We start from the raw sequence: 27,570 nt of genomic DNA, 5'->3' as shown, positions 1-27,570 counted from the left end.
TATTAATAAATTTTTGTCACCAATATTACTCTACCACCGTATGTTTTTTTAATTTTGGATATAAGTTACGAAAATTCAAAATATTTCAATGAGTTCGGGGGTTGTAAACATAAACAAATATGAACTTGAAAGAAATTTAAGAAAATGTAATATTTAAAAACCAAATGTTTACTTATTGCTTAACTTTTTGAGTGATCATATTTTATAGTTTCATGAGAGTGTGGCGTACATTATCACTATCTGTTTATTGAAAGACGTTCAAATAATATTTTTGGACAACGTAGCCAATTATACGCGGAAGCATTTAGATGCACGTGTTTTTTTTGTTTTCAAAATATTTCATCTGCACCAAATATGCAAATTTTTTCATGAGGAAGCGCATTACTCCACGCCAAGCCTAATTTTGAAATGAAGTCTGAAAGAGCCTAGCTGATCACACCGATGAATATAGAGTGCAACCTTTTCTGTCTCTTGATTTTATGTGACCTATATCTCTGATTAACTTTTATTTATTGTACACGCACTAACGAGGACCGTTGGTCACTCTATTTAGGTGGATGGAAGTACTTACTGTTTCAAACTGATCCTTTTCCATCCAATCCTCTCTAACCTTCGTGCATCCTCATGCTAATCTCTGTTATCCCACCTCCTACCTTACCTCTCCCATTTAAATTTCAAAAGCGATGTCTGAATAATGAAATTGTATGTGTAGCGATGTGCATGGAGAGGCTGATTCGATTTCGTATTCGGCGCTGGGTATATCATCTATGCCTCTTCTCCCCTCACCAAGCCACTAACCAACTCCACCGCATCTCACTTTTTTCTCTATGCATTTGCCAATGTGTATTTGCTAGTACGTGTTCTTAGTGTGTGTATATATATATATATATATATATATATATATATATATATATATATATATATATATATATATACAGGTAGATATTATCCTGAAGATACTTTTAAGGATAGGAGCAGACGAAAGGCAATCTTCGCAGCGTCTATTCCTCATAGAGGCAGCTGGAAAAGCGTCTGGCCCTAGTGGGGTGGTCATTTAAGTAATGGCGTCACATTAAAAACACTATTGAGGAATCAACAAAACCAAAATTATTATTGTATTTACAAGGCTGTATAGCTCAATTTCTTGTATTTTAACTATGGAGGAAGGCAAAGGGAAACCACCTTAATTATATATCCAAAGACTGTTAGGATAGACGATAAAATAACAACTAGTCCTGGCAACTACGAGACTCGGGCCATTCGTCCGTGTGCCGTGCTGGCAGTGGGAAAAGTAATATTTTCGCGTTGGTCATGTCATGAAAGCATCGCAAAGCAAATGAGACAGTCGCATCTCAGAAAGACAGAAGATAATGGAAGTAATTATATAAGGGAGTTGGCATTTTAAAGCAATGTTTAGAACAATAAATTAGAAAGTATAAAGCCAGAGAACAAGAGAGGAAATATAGTTATTATAGGTTTGGTCGAGGTAAAATGGAGGGAATGATATTGAGGATTACTGGAGCGTAGGATTATATACCGCGGAAGCGGGGTGGAAGAATTCCAACGAGCGATGGAAATAATGTTTTTACAAAAAAGTTTGATGAAGAGTAGTAAACATAGAGCAAGTGAGTGATAAAATAGTTTTAGTGAAAGTAAAAGCTGAACTAGCTTACTTGTTCATTGTTCAGATCTACATGTCACCAAGCAATAATAGAGAGGATAAGGTCAACATGGTGTACGATCCGTTATATGATATAAGTGCATATTGCGTCTGGAAGGAAATATTTGATAGTGATTCGGGATTGAAATGCGTCGGTTGATGAAGAAAGAGATGCTAGTGAGATAGGGTACCACAGTTTAGGAACATGGGATCACCGTGGGGAGGAAGAAATTGATTTCTGCAGGAGACGCGGTTTAATAAAACACCTCAACGTATGTAGATATACTATACATTCCCAGAATTCCCGGGGATCCATAAAAATATTAGCCGTACTATTTTATGTCAACGTACATATATAGGTAGAGCCTGATTAATTCGCATTGTTTCCCGGAAGTGAATACGGACTCAGATCAAAATTTAGTAATAATGAAGTGACGCGGCCGATTCCGAAGGATATATCAGGGTTTAGGTAATGGAATGTGGGAGCATAAGCTGGAACGACAAGAAAATAGTCTCGGTTGGCTTTGGAGAAATCATGAGGGCGGAAAGGGAGCTGAGCGCTAGAGAGGAATAATGGGAAAATATAAAAAATGGGCCATCAAAAGCCGCCAAATAAATTATAGGAAAGGTAAATGGGAAATCGACAAGAAAATCATGCTTTACAAATTAAGATATTATAAAAATACACGAGAGAAGGTGATGAAAGAATGTAAACGTGGATTCAGGTATAAGGAAGTATAAGCGGATGAATAATAAACTGATGTAGGAAACAAATAGAGCAAATGAAGCTTTTGGAAGACAGCGTGAGAAGATGGAAAGTTTACAAAGGAAGGGTTCAATTGGTGCAGAATGCAGGAAAATCAAAGCAGTGTCAGAGTGTAAGACGGGTAATTCCGTACAATTAATCAGGGAGAAGGCAGGAAAAATTATTAATTGAACCAGGGAAGATTCTAGAGTGAAGAAAGGATTAGAAAGAAGAACTTCTTTGGAATTACATTGGGCCAGAAAGATTAGGGATATGGCGTAAATGAGGGCAGCTTAGGTCCAAGCTTTACACGGCAGCGAGGGAGAAAATACATTAAGGAATTTGATATCAAATAAGGTCGTGGGGGTGAGCACTATTCGCGTAAAATTAATGAAGGATTTAAGAAAACGTGGGAGAAAGAATCAGTGAAATTTATGAGGAAAGAATTTGCCAGGATGATTTCGTCAGTTACTATTCCAAAAATAGGGAAATACCTTATTATGTAATGAATAGAGAACAATAAGTTAGATTTCGCACGCTGGCAGAGGGGTTCTCAGGGTCACCAATAAGCAGATGGAAAGCAGGGCAAATGAATACTTAGGGGACAGTCCGTTTAGGTTCAGGAAGAGGAAAGGTACGCGTGATGCCATTGCAGTAATGAGATCACTAATAGATAGGAACATAGAATACAATCAGGATGTATTTGCCTGTTTTGTAGACTTAAAAAAAGCGGGTGATAGAGTGAATTGGGAAAAAATAATGAATGTTTCACAGTGGTTAGATGCAAATTAAAGGGATAGTAGACTTCTATATCTACATAATACCCCGCAAGCGCCCGCAAAGGCGTGTGGTGGGGGGTGTTAGGTCACCACTCGTAAAAGGGAACAAAGCCACATTCAAAAACAACACATACATGCAAGCCTGTACACACAGTGGCGCATACAATAATGCAAAAATCCTTTCCTTTTACACGCATGCAAATATATATTCTATCATTTAACAAATAATTGCACCTTAGGATGAAGTAAGAAATAACGCGCAAGCTAGAATTTGAAAAGCAAGTTGGACTCTTTCGTAACCCATAGAGTACATATCTTAGACTGCACGGGTGGATAGGGTGTGCGGATTGGCCATTTTGGGAAGAGAAGGAAGTGGAATGGCTATTATCACCTAGACTGTTCAATTTATGTGTGTAAGAAGTGGTTTAAGAGGATGGGGAACACCTAGATGTAGGAATATAAGTCGGTGGGGAATTCATAAAATCAGTTAGCTTTGCAGATGACCAAGCTTTTAATTTGCCTATCAGCGAAGAGGTTGCAAGCTTTGCTGTGGGCATTAGACAGTCAGTGCGAATTTTAGGTATGGGATAAGAAGAATTGTAAACCCAGCGAATGTATACCGGGTTAGAGAAAGAGAAAAGCTAGGTTAAATATTAATATAAGACTTCATAGAGGATAGCAGGTGGAACATTGAACCCTGAAGTGTTCTGGACGATGATTGTCAAAGTTGTGCAGATATAAGATAGATAAAATCGTTAGGCAAAGAAGCTCCCAGAAGGAGAAGGAACTTGATGACAGCGACGTTGAGTAAGGATGTTGAGGAAAGTCTCGTCGAAACTTAGTTATGGAGCGTGGTTTTGTAGGTCGCTGAAGGGGACCCTTGAAGCCGGGTTTTAGGGTAATTTGGATGCTTTTAAATCATGGGAGTGGAGATGGAGAAGGTGAAATGAAATAAAAGGAATACAAATGTGAAAGAACTAGGCATGGTAAGAAATTAGAGAGGATTGTTGGAAGAAATCTAAAGGCATATTGGACGTCATGAAGGGAGAAAAGAAGAATTCGGAACTGGAGAGGCGCTAATTGAAATGTGCATTTAAAGTTTTTATGTTAGGAGAGACAAGGGCATTGTCGCTATACCTGTTTGGTAGCTCTTGTCGACCAAAAACCTAGTTTAACCTGTTAATTATCGATAATAACACCCATAGCGACATAAATAAATACATTATATATATAATATATGTATGCTAGTATATCTGTATAATATTTATATATGTAAAGTATTGAGATGCATAAAATACATTGTATGCCTACAATATAATTTAAAATACATCTGGGGAAAACAAAGTTTAAATTATCCGCTAAACTGACAGAATTCTGTGTGTCCCTAACGCTAAATCAGTAAGAATACAATGTGTAATGTGTGTGTGCATATATATATATATATATATATATATATATATATATATATATATATATATATATATATATATATATATATATATATATACTCATATATACAGAAACAGATATAAGGAAAAGGGATAGGAACACATATAAAGGACGAACACAATAGAGGTGGGGAAGGCGGAATCGAACGGATCACAAGAGTAAAAATATTTCCTCAACCGGGACTCGAACACCGGATCTTTCCACTTGCCGGGCGGATGCTCTTAACCACTTGAGCTATCGAGGATAGTCAATTTACCCTGAGATCCGTGGTAAATTGACTATCCTCGATAGCTCAAGTGGTTAAGAGCATCCGCCCGGCAAGTGGAAAGATCCGGTGTTCGAGTCCCGGTTGAGGAAATATTTTTACTCTTGTGATCCGTTCGATTCCGCCTTCCCCACCTCTATTGTGTTCGTCCTTTATATGTGTTCCTATCCCTTTTCCTTATATCTGTTTCTGTATATATGAGTATTTATTCGCCGTTTGGCGGGATTTCGTGTTTGAATGTATATATATATATATATATATATATATATATATATATATATATATATATATATATATATATATATATATATATATATATAGGCAGTGTCCCCATAAGCCTGCTTGATCATATCGAGGGTCTCAGTTGCCGTCTTCGCGAGTTTCGCACAAAACTTCACGGAATGACGTTGCTCTAAATTCAGATTCATTTTGTTTTTCGACGCGGACAAAAAACTTGCTTCACTAAAAAAGGTGTCCTCACTCAACGACAGCCCGCTGGCGACTGAGGTTGTTGTCGGTCTGTTGCTAAGAGCCCCCTCCACCTTACCCTGCCAGGCAGACCCCCCTACACCGCTCCGTTCGCGCCAGAGAAAATTAGTCCTACCACGTTTGGGGGCGACCCTGTATAGCTGAAAAACATAAATATTGAAATGAAAACTTTGAGCCAAACGTGATAGACTCTATTTGATTGAAATGATTTACTGTAGAATGGGTAGGTAGGAGAAACCTAAAAGCATTTTCAACGCCAGATTAATCAACCGAAATACCTAATGAAGGTTATTTTACGCTTTAAATGATACATGTGATCAGCGATATAAATTCAACATTTGTGGGAAACTCCCATATGCATACAAAGCGACCGCTTCCACTTGTGATACCCAGGGAATTAATATGAATGGTAAAAGATGGAAACCCCACTTAAAACAGACGTTGATAGCATTAGGATTTTGAGATATTTATATTGCTGAAGCGGGAATTCATTGGATTCTTTTATGCGATCCATCAAACTACAGCTTTCCATTGCAAAATAGACTAATGCCAATGCCGTGATCCTAATCAGATAAGGGAATGTTTTTAGTTTGGAAATTAATGGAATTAGTAAAATCCTCATAAAATTCGTGAATGATTTATTCATTTCGTTTTTTATCGATGAAATAAATCAAGCAAATTATACAGCTATTAAATCCCTAAAACTCTCACACTCTGTGATAGGAGCAGAATTCAATAAGTTTTTGCTCTAATTTGAATCAAACGATAACTTGCCCATAAAGTAAAGTCTTTAAACCATTTTTATTTCTCTGACCGTCGGTTTTTTAGCCCACTAAAAGCAATCATGGCAAATGAGCTCTGCACCAATTATTTTGGTTCTGAAAGGATGAAAAGCGTTTCAATTTGATACTAAATAGGTTTAAGTGTATTTGATGCTTGGCGCTATTGGGCCAGTTGGATTGATGCGCCTTAAATCAGGATAGAGGAAAGGAAGTGGAGGGCTGAGCTAAAGTGAGTTCAAAATGTTCATCGTAGAGAAAACCTTTTTTCTTCCAGTGCGAATGATGCCCTAGTGTAATTACATCTGACAGATTGTTTTTTCTAATTGATAAATGGCAATTTATGAGTGCATAAATAATCGAATAAAAGTGCACCAGGAACAGCAGCTTCGAAACGAACATTTCCTATTATGACCTTATTGTAACTCTGTCTTAGCAGTTTCCTCACAGGACTTAGTTTAAAAAATTATAGTTGCTCATTGTAAAATTGTATCTTGTTTTTGACATTATTTTTTTTGCTGAAAAATTTAATTATTCTTAATAGCATATAATAGGTAATTTATTGTATAATTAATGCATATATTCCTGTAAGGCTAACGTGACATTGTTTGAAGGCATGTAGTGGCGTGGTAATTTGCACTGTCAAATAACAAATGGATACAAATGTGAGCAACATTTTGTTATGCAACAGAAAATATTTTTCTGAGAGAAAATAAATTATGTCACTAATAGTGGACATACAAAGCTGAAGGTATCAAGTAAAATTTTAAGTTCCCCCGTTGAGCCTCCATATAGCCTCGTAAATTAGGGAGTAGACTTTTTGACTGCCGACGGAAAGGTCGTCCGAAATGGTTGTCCGAAGCTGAAATGTGGACGTAGTTAGATGTAGCTTTATCTATAGTTACTAGAAATATTCGAATAAATGTCAATGTTTTGAAATTCCATTTCGTTTCCTTTTATTTCTACCGCTTATAATTCACCATTATTTAAAATATCTTACATACGTATAATTAGCATAAAACAAAACCCTAATTTTTATATTTTTTGCCTTAAATGGAATCACTCCATGCGTCAAACCCATGTGTTGGCTTAAGGGCACCATGTTGATTTAAGCACAAACTTTGTGGTTTAAGAAGCTTTCCGGGAAACCGTGGAAGGATCAGTGAAATTAGCTGAATCTTCCCTTTCCCACCTAGAATGCGTAGACCTTAAGCGAAGTAAAGTAAGATGTACTTTCAAATGAAAATCGAACATATTTTCACCACTCTCGGTTTTTTGGGTTTTCATGTCTGTCGACGTTTTATAAGCATATTAACGCTTGATTTTGTAACCACAATGAAATTTGACGCTAGCTATTTTACGATGTTACACTACAGTAAACATGATTTTCTGTATGCCTTCAGCTCACTCCGTGCTCTGAGGTGAGCTCTTAAGCCACTGAAATAAAAGATAGGTATGTAGGAAAGGGGGGGGACACAGTGGATTACTTCTGTAGGAAAGGGGGGGCGTCCCATTGCCGGTGTAACCATTCTGAATCTCATATTGTTCTGATACCAATAATATTGTATCTCATGAATTTTCGTTGGATTTACTCAAAGGCATCACCTGATATTTGGACCTTAGAGTCACGAGAGCCAAATTATATGAATACACAATGGATTACTTCTGCTCCTAAATTTGATGCAAAAACCAAACAGAAAAATAGCATAATTCTCATTACCCAAGTTATAAAATTTTAATTCCTTCTAATTATTAATGTTATTTTTTCAACTGGTATTATTTTTCTTTCAATTGGATTTCTCTTGTAATTTATTAACGAATTAACACTGGGGTATATCTGCTTATCCGCTTAATACTTCGACGGATATTCCATTAGCGTAGTGAATAAATCAGAGGTAGGGATGTCTGGAGGTCTATGTAGGTAGACAGTAATTAATTTGAGAATATTTCACAATCTTTGGCATTATATTAATACGCGTACACTTAGCCGGGGAAATCAAAAACTTGAATCTATCGGTTCTAAAAATCTCGTTAAACTTGTCTCTATTCTCTAAACTGTCATTCTAGCTCAGGGCTTATTCTCTATAAGTAATGAATTTTAGTTAACTGTTGAAATCTTGGCAGTGAACTTAATAAGTTAAGAATATGAAAAGTGTTCCACGCCAGAGTGACTGGTGGAAACCTGGTTTAAGTCGAATTTTACCTACTTCATGGCAGTTTTTCAGAAACTGGGCAGAAACATTAATATTGTCGTTGTAAACGTATGCACGAAAATTATGCAGAAAGTGCTCTTATCTTAGTCCTCAGTCACGGAGTTTGCAGTTAGAACACCCTTCATGCATTTTATTTAGACATTTAAAACAGTTTCCAGAAGCTGTCATTGCGGAGCTTTTCCATTCATGTCCAAAATATTATGCATAGGAAATTGTATTAACACCATTGAAGGTAAATGTTTCCTGATTTTAGTGATAGAAGCTCAATATGGTAGTATCAAATGGGAAGTAAATAAATAAATGCGTATTTATTTTTTTCCGCGGTAACCTCTAGCATCATCATATATCCTTTTGAGAGTGGTGATGAGAGAGAATGTGCGTGGTGGGAAATCTGAGACCGAGAGCTCAGCAGTGGGTGGACGCCGTACCTTTTCTGTTGACGAGGAAATAAAAGGGGGCAGAAAAACGAAGAAGGTGATAGAAGAAAACAAAGTTTCCCGTGGAATGGTCACAAATTTCCGAGTCCACGCATTTTATTCAGTGGGTCTGTACGTACCCATGCAGGAATTGCAGCGGAAAAATTCTTCGGGAATAAAAAAAACCTATTCCGTGGTGAAATTTTCCACGCTCATCCCGAGGGTGGATTCGGCCGAGACTTTTATTCATGTTTACGTGTTTATTTTATCTCCAGATGACGCGTTCGGCCCCAGCTCCAACACATGGCCGCCCATCTGCGGGGAAGCCTTAAAACTGCCCCGCTTCCTTCTCATTTATCCCCTCTATTTTCCCTTTCCCCCGCTCCTTCGGAACCCTGCGAGAACTTATCCTCGAATTTATTTTCTCTCTCTCTGTCTAACCCCTTCACAGCGGAGGTGAAGCGGGACCACTGCAACAAGACCGTGGACATTTACGAGGACGTGACGTCGCCCGACGTGACCCCAGAGAACTTCGGCCGCCCGCTCACCTGCTGGTACCGCTTCCGCTCGTTCCGGGGCACTCCTCGGGACTGGATTCTCAGGATCCGGTTTAAGAAGTTCAAGATCGGGCGACTAGTCAACGCGACGACATGCCACGGTGGCTACATGCAGGTGAGTGTTTTGGGTGGCTGGAGGCTGGGAGGGAATTTCGGGGCTGACGCACTGAGTTGAAGGGGTTTGAATATAGAGTTCTTGTCCAGGAAAGAGAGAGAGGGAATTAGGTCACGGGTGATGGCGAGTCCAAGACGTGTGAAAGGTCGAGGAAAGGCTTTGGTCAGGTAGAGGAGCGACCTCTTTTGGCAAGTAGCTCGGTCTTCTCCGTCTTCCTCATTCTCTCTTCCTCCTACCTTTGTTCTGAAGCACTCGCGCTTCCAAAAGCGTTTCCCTCGCACCTGAATGTTTATTCAAGTGTCTTTTATTTTCTCACGTAAGCCACAATCTGTCTCGCTAGTGCTTTTTCTCCCGTGACCAATCTTTGCTCCTGTTCCTTGTCGCAGGATTTTTAATGGCGTTTTCGACAACCAACTTTCTTTTGCTATGCTGCAAGAGAGAGCAAACGTTGTTATTTCAGGATGCCCATTATTAAAGTGAAGTGATACAGTTACCAGCAAAAAGTTTACTTTGTTAAATTGTAAAATTAATACAATGTATGGCATTAAAAATTCTTCAAAACCTTCTTTTTACTGGTTTTTACCATTTGGTGTACTGCCCAAAATCAGCACTGAGATTTAATTTTAAAGGTAAGCTTCGATAAAACATTGACAAAAGGGAATTGCATTTTTAGTTTTATTTTTAAAACATGAAATTTTATATTGCATTGCATTGAGAGATTTTGAAAGGATTTATTTATCACTGCAATGTGTTGTTCTTTTCATGCTTGCTATTAAATTTATTTTTTGCCAAAATTCAATATTAAAAAAAAGAGGCAAACACATTTAACAGAATCTAAAGTCATAAAAGTAATCCATTCTTTCTTTACTTACCCTTCAGCGCGATAGTAACTATGATTACTTTAGAGACTAGCCCAAACTTTTAATAAGCACCTCAGTAATATTATGTAGCTTAATTTGATATTTGACTTTAAATGCGGCAAGTTTTAGGATGTTGACGATGGTAACTACTCAAAAGGCCAAAGTGCGTCTTTACAGAATTTGGTATTGGTGATTTTTCCCCTCTCGCCTTTCCTTAATCGCCTACAAAAATGTTGACTCCAGCAATTTTTGTGACTTACGGCACCACATCTGTAACCACAACTTTAAAACTACTTTAAATATATATATATATATATATATATATATATATATATATATATATATATATATATATATATATATATATATATATATATATATATATATATATATATATATATATATATACCCTATGCTGACAGTGGAAAAATAGTCCATTTTAAAAATACATTTACATTTTGGGCACGGTGAAAGTGTCTATTTCGGAGTACCCAAGCAGCTAATTCCATTAACGCTAGAATTCCATTGCAAATAAATTTGATGTGGTCGCTGGTGGCTTTTAACCCAACTACTTCAAAGTTACACTCAGCCCACTCTCCCGTTGCCATGTTGCTACCAATCAGTCGGGGTCTACAATTTTCATTTCTTTGTCATCTAAATAAAAGTTATTCCACTTAATTTACTTTTTGAAACTGATGTGCGCGGAAAATAACTCATTCATTCAACGGGTTTCGCCAACAGCATGCCTTTGTCACTAGCAAGATGGCCTAATTATAATTGGAATTCATCCTTATTTAGAACTAAAACCATACTCTGTTATGATAACCTATAATTTTCTTGACATCTGAACGAGTTAATACTATCATTTTTATACGCACTCATTTTGTAACTCCAGCGTTAAATAATAGAGTTATGTCTGATCCTTCAGGCAAATGAAATTCATTCCTTGCTAAGAAACCTTTTTTTTGGTCCTCTTTCTTGAGTATAATTGTGAACGATATCATATTTTTTTAATAGTCTATTTTTGGCATTATTTCAAATAAAAGAAAGATATAGCCAATATTTTATCCCAAGGCTAGCTATATTATGTCTTATTGCACATTATAACTTTTAAAATGTGCAAGGAAATCGATTGGTAGAGCCTATGCGTCACCACCTAGAAAAAAAACCGCTAACGTCCAAAAAAAAAAAGTGTAGTAATTTGTTGAGGAGCCCATTCAAAAATCATCCATTTTAAAGAAACTGCTGCTGGCCGTGATCTCAGAGAATTTTGAATAACATAAAATAAAATAAATGCATATTTTAATGACTGTACTCACATTCATCAGGAGAGGATGAATTTAGAACCAAAAACGAATGATATTATTAATGTCTCCCTTCAGTTTTACATATGGGCGTTAATCTTCGAGTCACTACTAGGGTGTGTGGCAGAGTTGTTTTCACACCAAATATGCGATATCAAAGTTTAGTTTTCCTTAATTGCTAGCTCCTAATATGTATATGAAACATTTGAAATGCAGTTTATTGTAACAATAGTAAAATGCACGATAGTATTTAACTTTAAAATATTAATTTACGTAAACTAAACGAAGTTTAGTAATAAAAAGAAAAATAAATTAAGGGTCACAGGAAGTAATGACAACATACTAGGCTACTTAGATTAAAAAAAATACTTTTATACCCCAAGCGCTGTCGTTTTCAGGTATACTTATATTCTATTAATAATTCGGCGTCAAAAATATTTTTTTTTAATTTCATCATATGACACCTTAAATCCTACGCTTCTATACATGATCTCAGTAGTTTTATTTTTATTATCCCTCCTGCCGCTGTAGAATAGGGCTAATAATGCATTTTTAACATCATCGCTTCAACCATTAAGACATTACTGCATCAAACAACGTCATAGCCCCTGTGAGTACCCCTTACTAAATGTAGAGTGATTTGTAAAGTATAACTATGAATGCGGAAACAACAAACATGCCATATTTTGTTGCTATTTCAACTGCAACTTTTCTGTTATTTTATGCTAAATTCCCGCCAAAGACTTTTGCAAAGATATCATTTGTAAATATTTGCAGTGACAGAGAGAAAACGACTTCTACAGATAGACTGCTTTGCTAGGCAACCGATATTTGCTCCCGTGATTACCTTTGGAACTTCTACTCACTCAAAAGAATATTTTTGGTCCCTAGAGAGAGTAGGTTCTCCATCGCTTGAAGAGCTTTTCACCTCTCCTCATTCCAGTCCCACAACGCATCTCCCCTTCCTTCTCAATTCCAGTTTTTCCCATTGAGGCTATGTGACCCATGGTCTTCGGCACACCCAGCTCTAATACGGATTAGAATGGTAAACCACATCTGGTGGTTTTACACCCCCCACGAAACTTAACCTCCAGAAAGTCCAATGAGTAGATAACATCGAAGGTGAAAGGCTAGCTTTTTGTTTGTAAAGGTAGTGGCATTAGAATCTTGAGAGGGTAGCAGTCCTCTGGCATTTTCTCTTCTGCCATTACACTTGGAATGGCTCAGGGGGCTATATCGGAACCTTTAAGGTGGTTAAAATTTCCAACGGAAAAAAATGCAAAATAATTTAAATTATTTAATATATTTGACGTATTTTTGAGTGCATAACTTCACGTCAGAGCTGTGGTTGAACGTTGTCATAAAACCTTACATTTTGGACACCGTAATGGTTTCGTATCTACGCGGATAAGAAAACTTGAGATATTTATACTTGACATAAAAATTAATACCTAAATTGTGGTGAAGGAGTAATTTTCTGGAATTGAAACGCTGCTAAAATGCGAAAGAAGTAACAATGGGAAGCGATCTTTAAATCCTCAAATTCCATTGCTCAGCACACCCTAATTATTCTTAAAGCCACCGTCAAGCTACCTGCCATGCACTCTCGCGGTGGAATACATAGTAGGGTGTATATTTAAATGTTTAGCAGATTAAATGCGATCAGAACACTAATTTTGATACAGCATTGCTAGTCAAAATAAAAGTATGCGGAGTCATGCATCGATATCACACTGGGTTAAATATTGCCAATGTGAATGATTTTATATCAAGAGTGAATGTACTGGAAGTACATTCACTCCCTGGTATTATTATTATATAATGCCTTAATCTTATCTTAAGAAGTATATATATATATATATATATATATATATATATATATATATATATATATATATATATATATATATATATATATATATATATATATATATATATATATATATATACACACTTCTATTTACTTGCTTTACTTCTATTTCTTCCGATGAAGACGGAGCCGAATTCCGTCGAAATGATCAAGAAATAACGTGCAAGTGATCTTTTTATGTGTTCTTATATTGTATTTTGCTGTCTAAGTTTGTTATTCAACATTTCCGTATTACTTCGACGAAATCATATATATATATATATATATATATATATATATATATATATATATATATATATATATATATATATATATATATATATATATATATTTTATATATATATATATTATATATATATATATAATTTATTTATTTATTTTTTTTTTCATTAGGTAATTACATGTATTGAATCTATATTTCCAGGCATCATACGAGATTAAATTACTCGGTTGGGTATGCATCATAAAATGGATAAATTATTAATCCTACTTATTAAATATTGCTTTAAAATCAATCACACTCATTTAAGTATTTAATGTTTCATTCCTGACTTGTAGCAATCGGATGGTCAGCATCCTTTTGAATAATTTACAGGAATAATGATGCTTACAAATAATGTAGTAATTAGTAAAAAAAAAATTTAAATAATTATATATAAAATAATAATTAATAGGCCAATATTTTCTCTAAATTATTGATGTGCTTATTTAAAATGTTCTACTCATAGCGTATTTAAACGAAACTTTTAACCAAAGGTAAATGAGAGTAGGAAATGCGATTTTCAGAAGTGCCTGTAAAGTAAATTCATTCGTTTCATCTTGGAACTACTACATATCTCGGGAAATTTGCTGTAAACTGGCTAGTTAGGAACATTCCCAGCGTTTAAGTAATTTTTATCGCTACTCTATTTTTTACATCTTATTGGCGTCATTCGGTTTTCACTAGAAAATGAACAAATCTTTTAAAAATTAAAATATTTTAAATACTTAAAGTTTTATTTTAACATCAGTGTTTACATTAATTTGTTTAGCATAAAAAAGTAAACAGAACAGCAAAAGATCTCTAGATTAGATATCGGAAGTTGTATAATTAATTTCAATCCATTCGATCCATGTTTTTGTGAACATTCTTCCACATAAAAATAGACGCACATTAAAAATTAACCCAATGCATATCCCCATTCCATTTTTGAAAAATGAGCTAACAACTTAAAGGAAATGAAAATCGGATTCACGATATGCTGCAAATTAGGAACCATAGAAAACATACGCTGGAATAATGCATCTTATGTTTTATTACAAGGTCGAAATAAGTTTTTTTTTCAAAATGTTAAACCATGGAGATTTCCATGTATGAAAGACGAAACTTATTACATTTGATTGAGCGGGACAATTTGGAAATTCTTTCACCCCGCACTAAAAAAGTCATCTAACGATATAAATTATTTCCTTACGTGTCGAAAATACTACTTTTATTATGCTAATTATTCTGGGAAAATGTTTTTTACCCGTTTTTCCACGCACAAATATGTGTAATGACTAAAGAATTCCACTAATTAATTAATTATTTGCCTGCTATGGATTACTTTGTTTCCATTGTATTCGTACACTTTTGAGATTACTCCGAAATTCATTGTAAAAATTAAAGTCACAAGAGTCCTTGACGAAAGACCTTCACTTAAATAATCGTCCATACTTTTAGCTCTATTGTGGTTATACATTTGCGTTTCCAATGATGATTTTATGTGTCACGGAATTCCTTTTAAAATAATTAAATTTTTGCCAGCAGTTCTGTGTATCTAAAGAGCTACCTACAATGAAATGTCACAACCTCGTGGCGAAGAAAAATTAATGAGCACCTCCGAGGGACAGGAATGCAGCTTGTGGTGTTCCGATAATCGCATGAAACCAGAGTGGATTCGAACAATTCGTCATACTTACTGAAAGGATCCACTGTCGAAGTTCTAATTAGGTTTGCCACCTTCTTATCGACACGGGAAACATTCCAAGTTCCACAGTTCCATGTGTGAAAGGTTTTGTGGGGGTGACTAGTAGTCGTGTGTGAGCACGCTAGCTAGGAGTGTGCAGAGTGTGTCGGAGGAGAAAGAAATGAAGTTCAATTTTCAAATGGCGCAACGGCACCAGCCCTCTTTTTCTCTCTCCTTATCTCTTTGTCTTCCTCTCTACCTCCATGGAAACCCTTGGCAAGTTCGTTATTAACTTCAAACGTTGTTTGTCCTCGTTTCTTCCCTCTATCTTCCTATTCTGTTCCCGCGTCGGAAACTCGAAAAGCTCATTATTACGGAACCTTGAAATGAATATTCCAGTAAAAAACCCGTTGTTGTTTTTCGTCTCCCCCATTCGTCCTTCTTCCTTCCTTCTCCCCATTGAATTCAGGTTCATTCAAACGATCTTCCAAGAGATGTGTATCGACCATCCTGTTTCCCGTTTCGCTTCCGTTGTTCTCCCTTTTTCTCTTCCTCTTTTTACATATTTATTTCTCAGTATCTCTCTTACTCCTCTGCTTTTTCTCGATCGTTTTCCCCTTGCACCTATCTCCTCTCGTCTTTTCTTTAGCTCACTTATTCCTTCTCTCTTCCCCTGGCTGATACTTTCGACCCTTGCACGGCTGCCATTGCCATCCCTCACAGCTACATCCACCGTTTCCCTCGTCTCTCTCCTCTCCGTTGATCCTGTACGCATCTGCACCCGCACATTGAGATAATATTCAATCCGCTGCCCCTGCAGACCCTTGCTCCTCCTCATCCCCCCCCCCAAACGTCTCACCTTTATTCCCCCCCTAATTTCCCATTCATCCGCCTCTCCTCTCACAGCTCGCGGCAGCACTTGGACCCACCTCTGGGAAATACACACTTTTGGCTTCTCCCTCCCTCTGCCCTTTCTTCTACCCCCCCTCCTCGGTGGCCGAATGCCCAGTGTTGTGGTTTTTGTTATTCGGTTGAAGTTTAATGACCACTTTATGGTCGGGGCCTGAAAGCCGCACCTCTCCTACTCCCCCTCGCCCTCTTCGGGAGTAGGACGGGGGAGACAAGGCCGTGTTTGCGGCAAGATTGCGAGGGATCGGGTCGACGGGGGGATCTCGTGTATTTTCCCGTGTGCGGAAATGGAAACGAACGAGGAAAAGATGGGAGGGTAAAATGGAGTCGAGGGAAAGTTTTCAATTCTTGTAATATACGCGTTCAACGTTTTCGGGATGTCTTAACGAGTAGGTGAAGAGGAATCTTTTCAATTTAATTCGTTGCAGCGTCCTACTGTATAATGAGTGTTTTATATTGTTTTCTTTCATGTAAAATTTTTAAATTGGAGGACTGAAACAAAACTTAGATGCACAAAAACTGCATAATATCAATGAATCTAAGTATGCGGAATATGATTGACGTACAATCATTTTTTATCGGAGGTTTGTAGACGTAGACATCTAACAAAGTTCCAAATTCAAAATGTCTGCTTGAAAGAAGGTCATTCAATATATAAAAGTCCATAAAGATTTTTTGTTCATATAATTATAATATGGTAATAAAATTTATCATAATTAACCTTGCATAGCATTAGGATTATTACCTGAAATATGGATAATTGGAACCGTTTACATTTTTTCAATGCGTAGTTGATATCAATATGGGTTTTGTTATAAATAATTTCGTGGCATGTATTCAAAAGGCTTTTCACTTGAGGCTTTTACGATTTCTCTTAAAACTATTGTAATGAATTTTTAGTGCTGCCAGTAATAAAAACACACCCAGTGAAGTCTGAGAGTATTCAGACTTCAAATTACTTCGCATTAACACTAATGGGAAAAATGTTAAATAAATAGTTAGAAAATTCTCTTATTGGAATCAAAATTTTACCGAGTTGATAATGTGAGACAAAAGCATTTTCTGGTATGAGCAAAACGTTGTAAAATGAAACTTAAGTTATGGAAGACATCATTTTATTGCCAATAATGTTAATGGACTTAAGTCTCACTTTTATCTTGCGTCTATATTTTAACTGTCTTATTTTCATCTATTTGGTTGATCTTTTTGTCTCAATGTACGGGACTATTTTCCTGTTCTTTTAAATTAGGTTAAAATGGTATTATAGTTATTCTCAATCCCTCTCGTATTATTCCTTACCATTAAATTCTGTGCAAAGGAAATGACTCGTTGCCTGGTAAATTTTGGGATTTTCCATTTTGTAAAAATTTAATTTTTGAATCATTAAAATGCTGGTCGTTAAGTTTCGATAGGATAATATTTTTTGATACAATTGTCTACCATCTTTTCTATTCTATTATTTTTATTTTTATTTTGAATAAGTTTTTTTTTATATTAAGGATTTTAGACTATTATTATGTATTTATAATACAATATTCCTTAGCCATCATCTGTATATTTAATAAAGCCATTGGGCTTTTTTGAAAATTCATTTGAAGAATTACACCTGTCGTGTCTCTATATTTGGTACATCTTTCCACTTATTTATGCATTTAATATATCTGATTACTGTTTTAAATTTGATTGCATTCAGTATATATCAATCTTATATGGTTTCTAATTTCGTCCTTTCTTCTGATTCAAATTTCAATCAGTAGTTAGGCCTCAAAATACATGTGATGAATTTAGGAGTTTGACTATTCAATTGTGTAATATGCGGTGCACTAAATCCATCAACTCAAATTCTCTGGATAAAAACTGCATAAGTTTTAAATAAACCGTTTCTTTCCCTAAAATTTCCTATCGTGTTCTTCATTTTGTCATAGATATGAGCACTAAAATTGTAACTTTTAATATCTCTAAATCTGAAATTTTGCTACGCAGGTAAGCTAAACATAAAAAGAGAAAAAAGACATTGATAAATTTATTTGGTGGGAAATATAATTTTTTATGATTTTAAGTATTATCTGATTGCCTTTAATAAAATATCAAAGACTTCAAACACCCTCCAGTAACTTCTTTTAAACTTCATCATATGAAGTAGCGCGACCTTCTTTGATTTAGTTTTCCGCTTTGGAGACGGTTGAAATTCCGGATACGTATTTTAAAGTGGAAAAATTATTTCAATTATTGAGACTAAATTTTCTGTAAGTTTTTGTGACCATAGATGTAATGAAACATTAAAAAAATAAATATTGCTTGACAAAAAATGGTACGAATATCCGGGACTACTTATATTCTTAGGAACTTCATGATTTAATCTCGTCCTTTCATCGGAGTGCAATTATTATCAGGCTGTTGAAAAAGTTGAAAATTTCAACTTTCTCATAAATCACTTCACCTAAGGCAAAGAAAACACGTGCCAGGGAGCTGCAATAGGAGTTCCTTTAACTCGGGTAATTACATGGCCCACGCTTTTATTGTTACTCACCGAAGATAAAAAAAACAGCCTTCATCCTACCCGGCGCAGTCTGTCGTTACCTATTCCCGGCCGGGGAGTGAACTTTCCTTCTGAGCTTGAGCAATAAGCGAAGAGTGGGCTGATGATGTGAGGGAAGCATTTTTATTATTATTTTTAACTCCCGTCTCTCCTCACTGCGGCCCAACCTTTAATCTAAAACCCATTAGTCGAGTTTAAGAGTTGCGCCAGCATCAAAAACTAAGAAGATCACAAAAATTGAAAACGGCTCTTGAAGGAAAAGGAGGGTAGGTAATGAAGGTAGCGCTGACGCAGGGAAAAAATTCCTGTAAAACGAAAAATAATTTGGGGTATTTTTCAACTCTAAAGTACAAAAAAAATTGAGCGCTTTAGTGAGGAATGGGGTGGAGGTTTAGGGTGGACTACCCACTGTGTTTGTCTCACTTTTTTGCTTCCCGAGGTCGATCAGAGCGCATTCTTTGTGATTTCGTCCATCACGTGACAAAACATGGGCGTGGCGCACTCGAAAAGAACGATAGACAGAAAGAGAGAGAGAGAGGGAAAGGACCGAGTGGCGGCGAACGGGTTGGACGAGGAAGACGAGGGAAGGATCATTGTTCACGCCAACCTCCCCCTCTTACGTTCCCACCCACCCCTGTTGCCCCCATCCTCTCCTTCCACCCTAGTCACCCACTCCTCCACGGTCCTCCTCACCCCCCCTCTCTCCTCCCATTTCCCTCTTCTATCACCATGGTTTCGTTCGGACACCAAAAAGGCGCGAAAATAAAATAGCGGCCGAACTCAAACTCCCGCGGGCGTGCGTCCGTGTCCAGTGAGTGTGTATGTATTTTCCCTGCTTTCCGTGAACTATCTTTTTTTTTGGTCCTTTCCCCCTTTCTTTCTACCGTACAACCGCAACCGAATTTTCCCATTAGCATGGATCCACTCCTCTCCCTTTTTTATCGCCTCGCGTTCATTCTTTCGTGATTTTTTTTAGCCTCCAGTTTTTTTTTTGTTTTTTCATTATGGGTCGTTGTTTTGCTCCCCGTTCGCTTATATACAACTTTCACTGATCCCTTCATCCTGCGCATTAAAAAAAAATTCCGTAAAATTTCCCCCTTGCCTAACAATCCTTCCTACCGACATCTCCTTCCAGTCTGCACGCCACCCCCCCCCTTTTGCCCTCTAAACTTCCGCCAGCAAACAAAGTCATTGTCCCCACCCATTTGTTTGCCATCACAACGCATTCTCCTCTTAAATTTGAACATTCCGATTTTTAACGAAACAAAAATGGGGGTTGAATCACAAGGAATTGGATGGATGGGGTGCACTTGCAGGGTGAACAGGAAAGGAAAGGAAGACTGTAGATGTAGAGGGTAAGGGAGGGGGGAATGGTGATGTTGGGGGAAGGAAAGGGGTGCGGAAGAAAAGGTGGTCGAAATTCTCCCGGATGCTCCTCGTCCCTTGCGTGTTGCTTGGAAGAAGCAACGTCACGCGTAGGGCAGCTGTGCGGACGACCTGGTTCACGTTTTGTGGAACCGTTCGGAAACGGCTCCGGCGTGAAAATTGTGACACAAGCGTGAGGGGTCGAAGAGAAGGGAGGTGGATCACGATGAACGGAGAATGGAGGGGGAATGAGGAGGAAGGAGAACAACACTCCTGTCATTTAACTTTCATGTGTGTCTTTTTATTTTTTGCTTTTATTTTTACCACAGCACCCGAAGCTTCCCACGCGTGCCTTGCTCTCCGCTCCCTCCTCCCGCATTCGTATGCGCGCCTCCCCACCACACCACTCTTGAACTCGGACTTCTCCTCCTCCCGGTACGCAGAGAGATATCCGAGACTCCAACCCTCCGCCTCTCTCTCTCTCCAACCCTACCCCTCCTGCGACCTCTCACCCCAGCACCCATTCCACCCGTGTGCTCCCTTTTTCTCCCTCTCCCAAAGCCGCCCTCGCCGACTGGAAAGCCTCAAAAATTCCCCAACGCTGTTTGATGGATCACGTGCGCCGCAGCGAAAAATACGAGGGCAACCGGAACGAGGCGGGAACAGTTCTCTGCTCTCCTTCTCTCTCTCTCTGTTGAGTCATACCGAAACGGAGTAGAGAAGAGACGGAGCTGTACCAGTATTTCCAAAAGTCTGTAGTCAGTCATCGTTGCGCCCAGAATTGGAGAGAAGCGAAAACTTTCGTCACATTGGCATTCAATGGCCAACAGGCAAATTCAGAGACCTGCAGAAATCTCCCAACAGTTATTTAAGATGTCACCTGCTGACGTGGATGCAAATGCGAGAGTTTTAAATTTTAAAAAGCATTCACTCCAATCCGAATTCGAACCATCCATCGATAACCGACCCAGTATTTTAGTCGGCTAAGCGGGATTGCCTCCATATTCTAAACAGTAAGACCTCTCGGCTGTATATCGAGGGAACTTGTTCGATTCTCGTTCAGAGAAAATGCTTCTCATAATGTGAAACACTTGAATTTGGCGGAAAAGCTCTTCCGCCTAGTTAAAGGCGAACCACGTTAAACTATGTCATTCCAAAAACCCGCTGACCGTTCGAAGCGAGCTTGGTTTTTACCTTTCTCAAAAATCGAGTCCACTCATGACTGCGGATTTTTGGAGGCGATATTACAAAGGAAGATAAAAAGACGGATGTTGGCAAGACGGCACAGGGAGATATACGGGAATAAATGGCGTCACGAGCAAGGGAGACATGGTCACTTCAACAAACCCCACTGGTACTTTTATCCTGCCGTCTCCCCGAGCGCCACATTCATTCCCTTTCCCTCAACACCTCGCTCCCCTCCTCCGCCCCGTTGTCCCGCGGGTCCCGCATCCGTGTATGTGGAAGGAAAGGTGGTGTCTCCCCTTCCCATATCCACTATGCCATCTTTTTATTTCGGATTCCCCTCTTCTTCCATCCTTATTTCCGTCGTGGATGCACGCGCTGGACGGGAAAATTGTAGCGACGGCATCGCTCGAGATAGGGTTGGGAAAGAGAAATGGGCGTTCGTTTCTGGAAGTTTCCTTAAAAGTTGGATGATTGTTTGAATTTTTCAGCGGTCTCCTTCCTCACCACCACCCTGGGCAATAGACCGCGTGTAGGAAGGAGGGATTCGGCTCAAACTGCAAGCCGGCAGGATGGGGAGCGTGGGGAAAAATCACTATCGGTCGTCCCGGAAGCGATATTCTTTTTGCGAAGGAATGGTGTCAGTGGGGAAAACTTTCGGGTTGAAAAATGGAGCGTCGGTCACTGTGACGATTTAGGAAGATGCGACGGGGAGAAAATTGTGGAGTAAGCGTGTGATGTATCCTGAAATTGAGTATGGAGTGTGAATCCATGGAACGTGAAATAAGAAATATTTTAGCAATTCATAACTGTAAGTTGTGCCTTTGCATTGACGGCGTAGCTCGAAAGGTCGAAATAAAACCCTGCTTTAAAACAAACAGAAAGATTTTTGAAAATAGAGGCAAAAAAAAGTTGTATTTCATTTTTTTCATCTCATGAAAAATACATGCAGATACAGGGGTAAGATGTTATTCAATATATAGTTATTTTCTGCATAGGTTGTTCATAAACCGTTAAATCGGTAAAATTGAGAGGAACCTTTACTGTAAAGAGATATATCCATTTTGTGCAATAAGTATTTCCTAAAATTAGGAAAAATTATTTTTAACATTGTTATTCAGTCAATATGAGATACATTTTGTAGATTCCTTTAATTAATTCTACCGGGTGTTATAATGACCTTTCATCTATATATTCGGAAAATCTCTCTCTAAACTTAGCTCTTGATTTAATTTTGACTATTTCATTGGACTTAATCCTATTGTTCAATTACCGAATTATGGGAAGCTTAAATTATAATTCAATTGCATTAAATTTAATTTATAAATATTAATTATACTTTGGTTCAATAAAATGTATAAATGTTTAGATTAATATCACATGAAAATATGTGGGATTATCTATATTACAAGGTCATTTTTGTGTTGTTCTTTTTTATTTTCATAATAACGTTTGGTGCTCCATGCTATTTTAATGATGCCTGCTACCATAAATATGTCATTCTTTTTTTACAATATTCTAAACATGCGACAAAGGATAAATGCATTTCCGTTTTCTTTTCCTCTAATGCTTCTTATAAGCCTGCCTATGAACCTATGCTTCTTAGGGCTTATTCATTAGTAACTTCGTCCGTTTTATTTTCCTAATACACGCATCTAAATAAATAAATAAATAAATAAATATATATATATATATATATATATATATATATATATATTTATATATATATATATATATATATATATATATATATATATATATATATATATATAAAGCGATGATGTGGAGGCACTCACGAGAGCAATATAACATTTGGATGGCACAATAGAACACAAAATAATATATATATATATATATATATATATATACATATACATATATATATATACATATATATATACATATATATATATATATATACACATATATATATATATATATATATATATATATATATATATATATATATATATATATATATATATATATATACAGACGACCCGCCAATCTCAAAACCCATCTAAGATCCACGAACCCTTTGGCGCTCCACCCCCCCCTCCTGATGAATTCCATCATATTTCCCCTACTTGTAACCGCCCCCGATGTAAAAAATGCCTGTTTATCGGATCTGCTCCTCTCTCTTCACATCCTCTCATTTCCCCCTCACCTCGTTCCCACGTTAATTGCCTCTGGAAAACATTATCTATCTTTTGTCATGCAAACAATGCACTTCATTTTACACAGCCGAATGCATTACCCCTTATTCATTCGAATGAACAATTAATCAAACAGACCCAAATTCCCAGAACCTTTCATTCGACCAGTGTTTCTCCCTAAATCATCCTAGAAACCCTACCAGTATAGAGATGAGAACTCACGAATCACATGTATACTAGCTTTCCGATCTTTTAAAACTGCTAGCCCTAAACACTATTTTTAATTCCTATTCCAGCTAATCCTGCGACCCCCCCCCCCCCCTCCTAGACTCCATAGTCCCTGTCTGAGATCTTCCAGTCTGACCTGAACAAGTCCTCAGAGAGGGCCTCTTAATAATAATAATATATATATATATATATGTATATATATATGTGTATATTATTATAATATATAGATATATATCTTCGTATTTTTATAAATAAGGGGCTTCTCTTATCTGTGGTATACTTAATTTATGTGAGTGTGTGTGGGTGTGTATATATATATATATATATATATATATATATATATATATATATATATATATATTACACACACACTTTCATAAATTAAGCATACCACAGGTAGAAGAACCCCCTTATTAATAAAAATACGAAAATTATGAATTATATTCCACTAATCTCTGCTCTGCTTGCATAATGAACTTTTAAATTATGTTTATTACTCGCCAGTTAAACTGCAAACGCACCTTTGGAAGTTAAAGCAGGCTCGAACCAAGTCTACGTGTTTAATGTATTTCTTTTACAGTGATTAAAAATATAGTAAAATCAATGATTACTTGCGTACTTTCTTGCTTCGACATAAAAGGGGGTAAATTTATAGGGAGGATAGGATGAACTCCATGGTAGCTCCCAAGATTTTGAATTTTAATTTCTACTAAACAGCCTGAAAGATAACAAAACGGGGTCATTGGTAGGTAGTAGTAATCACGTTGAAAAGTCATCATAACAAGAACGTTGTAGTGTTTTAAAGCCATCACAACAAGGATATATTATTCTGCTAATTCTAGTGATGATTATATGTTTACTAGAAAAGGAGAAAATATTATTTTATTATCACGCTAAAATTTCTACGGTGACAGAATAATATGAGAAAGCAGAAAAACAACTTAACCTATGTTTTTTTAATGGTATTTGATGAATCTATATTTTCCAAGGATCGTAATACCTGTAGTGATCACAGTTTACCGCGGTCCTTCCCTTGGACAATTTCAATCCGGCAGAACTTCCTGTTTTTGCGCTTCGACCTAATGAACGTCCATTATGGACTTTCTGCTTCCGTTCCCTACTCTGTCGAACCGCGAGAATTCTCGGGCACCACCCCACGAGTCCCCCCACGAGTTTCTCCCTCCCCACCCTCAACTTCCCCTATGCCCCCAGCTCTCAACCCTGCGGTGTCAGCCTTCGGCCAAGTTCCACTTCCCGGACTCTTCATCTCCCCACCCATCCCGCACTCCTCCCCTCCCAGCCTCTCACCGGAATACAACTACACGCCTCCAGAAAGCCCTTAATGTATTTATGCATATTCGCCGCATTCCAAAGTACCTCTCCTTTCCCCCATGCTACTTCCCCCTGAGAACCACGCGGTTACCCCCTCCTTCCCGCCTCCGTTGCGCAAGCCATTATCCTTCTCCTCTTCACTTCAATCCTCTCTCATGCCCGACACCACACCAATCGTGACGGTAGAGAATTTTGCTGGGCAGCCTAGCGTCACAATTTTTTATTTAATACCCTAACTTCAATCCTTCAATCATTCATCTCTCATTCCCTCACATCTACGCTGATGACCTCTTCGTGTCCATGCCTCTCTGTTTCATCGTATATTTTCCCTATTTTTTCCTCATCTACTCTCTCTCCCTAAGGATATTTATTTACTCCTCTTTCCTTGTTCGAGAACTTTCTGACCGGATATGCAGAATGAGAAATAGGGCCGTCGAAAGAAGACAAAAATTCGGGGTAGTTTAGCATGCAAAAGAATGAGATACAGGCACTACGGCATTTTAGACATCACGTGTTGTGGAAAAAACAACAGTAGCAGCTCAAGAGCTGGACTCGTTGTTCCTAAACCTACTGTCCGGAAATGTTGAGAAGAAAAAGTCGGCTTCTAAATCCGCGTAGGTAGTCAAGTGTCGAAATTTTTCACGTTTCTTTCTAGGGTCCCTGCGCGAGGCCGAGGGGAATGCTTCTGTGAATAGGGTGGGAGGTGTTTGTTATTTTGTTTGGCTACGGTGATATATATGCGCTCATTCCGGAATTTAATGCTCTTGAATAGTCTTGTTTTCCTATTTTATTTTAACTGGCGTACAATTTACTGGTCCCGTGTGACGTGATCGATTGAATTTTGTATACCCCTATTGATTTGGGCTTAGTTAAATTATACTCAGCTCATTAAATAAATAAAAATAATAGCTGCGGGCAATGTATGTTTAATTGATTATTAATGCCTGTGTAGTAATGGTGCATGCGCAACTAAATACCACAAATGTAAGTTTCCGCGGCTATTGCATTTTAGGAAGGTTTTTTGGAGAATTCGAATGGAAATAATGGAGTGTCGTATGTTTTAGGTCGGTAAAGTTTATTATTTCAATTTTACGAGGCACATTCATAAAGTAGGGCCGTTTGCTTATATTTAAATATTGGCGCTTCAGAACATAGTTTGACTCCTGCAGTATCATCTACTGATTCATTGAGAAGCTATAGCAGCCTTTGAATTGTTTCGGAAGTCGTTTGCTTTTCCGCACATGTAAACAACAATGTCCGCGACAATCGCTGATCCCGGCAGCTGTGAAGTGTGTTCTGTCATACGATTCTTGTGTGCATAAAGATTGTCGGCTGCTGAAATTCATCGGAAGTTATGCCTGGTTTATGGACCTACAGTTATGACTGAAGGAAAGGTTAGACAATGGTGCCATTATTTTAAAAATGGACGAACATATGTCCATGACGAAGAGCGGAGTGGCAGGCCCAGTATTCTGAACGATGAAATTAAAACAAACACGTCGACGTGATCGTCGATTGACGATTGATGCATTGCCTGACTAAACAATTTCCTCAACTTGGACGCACAACTGTCTACAATATTGTCACGGAAAACCTCGAATACCACAAATTGTGTGCAAGGTGGGTACCGAAACACTGCTGCCAAAACCAATAAGAAAATTCAAGATTTTCGTTGGAAACTCTTTGACCACCCACCGTACATTCCTGACAATGCACCTAGTGACTACTTCCTCTTCTTGCACTTGAAACAATGGCTCAGTGGACAACGTTTCGAAACCGAATGGGAACTCAAGAACGGCGTTGCCAATTGGTTCAACTCTCTGGCGGCGAACTTCTATGCAGAGGGGTTAAAGAAGCTGGTGCAGCGGTACGAAAAATGCTTAGAAGTGAACAGCGATTACGTAGAGAAGTGAAGTAGGTTTGTTGCTAACTAAAAGTGCCAATAAAATGTGTTTCATATGAGTGTATTTTTTCTTGTGACCAAACGGCCCTTACTTTATGAGCATGCCTCTTATTTTCATAATTTTGAAATACTATATATATTATAATTTAGCTCCTGAATAGCCTCGGGGAATGCTGACATATTATCACTCAGGGATATTATGAAAACCTTTTCGTAACGTATTTCATTAAGTCTAAAAAGTAATTTAGAAAATGTCGTGTTATTTAGGAAAGTATTATTTATTTGGCGTAAGAATTTAGCTTCTGACAATGTGAATTATAGAAAAAAATCATAGTTTCAACCAACATATATTGCGGTTGCCGTACCACCGTATAGTTTTGGTCAAAGCTACCGTTTTTCTAATTCATAATTTTAAAAGGTCAATTTTGTTCTAATAATTACCATGACAATTTTTATTATTTAGTAACTGAAGTAAAAAATAACGTTTCACAAAATAATATTTAAGTATCTTTAAAATGTTGTCC

At 37.4% G+C, this 27,570-nt stretch overlaps 1 protein-coding gene across 1 annotated transcript in view; it reads left to right on the top strand.

The window, feature by feature from the left end:
• Positions 1 to 27,570, top strand: part of LOC139690016 (uncharacterized) — a 569,066-nt gene that overhangs the window by 488,990 nt on the left and 52,506 nt on the right. Inside the window, exon 2 of the mRNA XM_071587196.1 lies at positions 9,247 to 9,467. Within this exon, the coding sequence (XP_071443297.1) occupies positions 9,247 to 9,467 (221 nt within the window). The remainder of the gene's footprint in view (positions 1 to 9,246; positions 9,468 to 27,570) is intronic.

The sequence above is a fragment of the Hetaerina americana genome, unplaced genomic scaffold (genome assembly GCF_022747635.1).
Source record: "Hetaerina americana unplaced genomic scaffold, ioHetAmer1.1.p SCAF_3, whole genome shotgun sequence".
NCBI lineage: Eukaryota > Metazoa > Arthropoda > Insecta > Odonata > Calopterygidae > Hetaerina > Hetaerina americana.
Note: the sequence above shows the minus strand (reverse complement) of the source record. Positions and strands in the feature narration are given on the sequence as shown.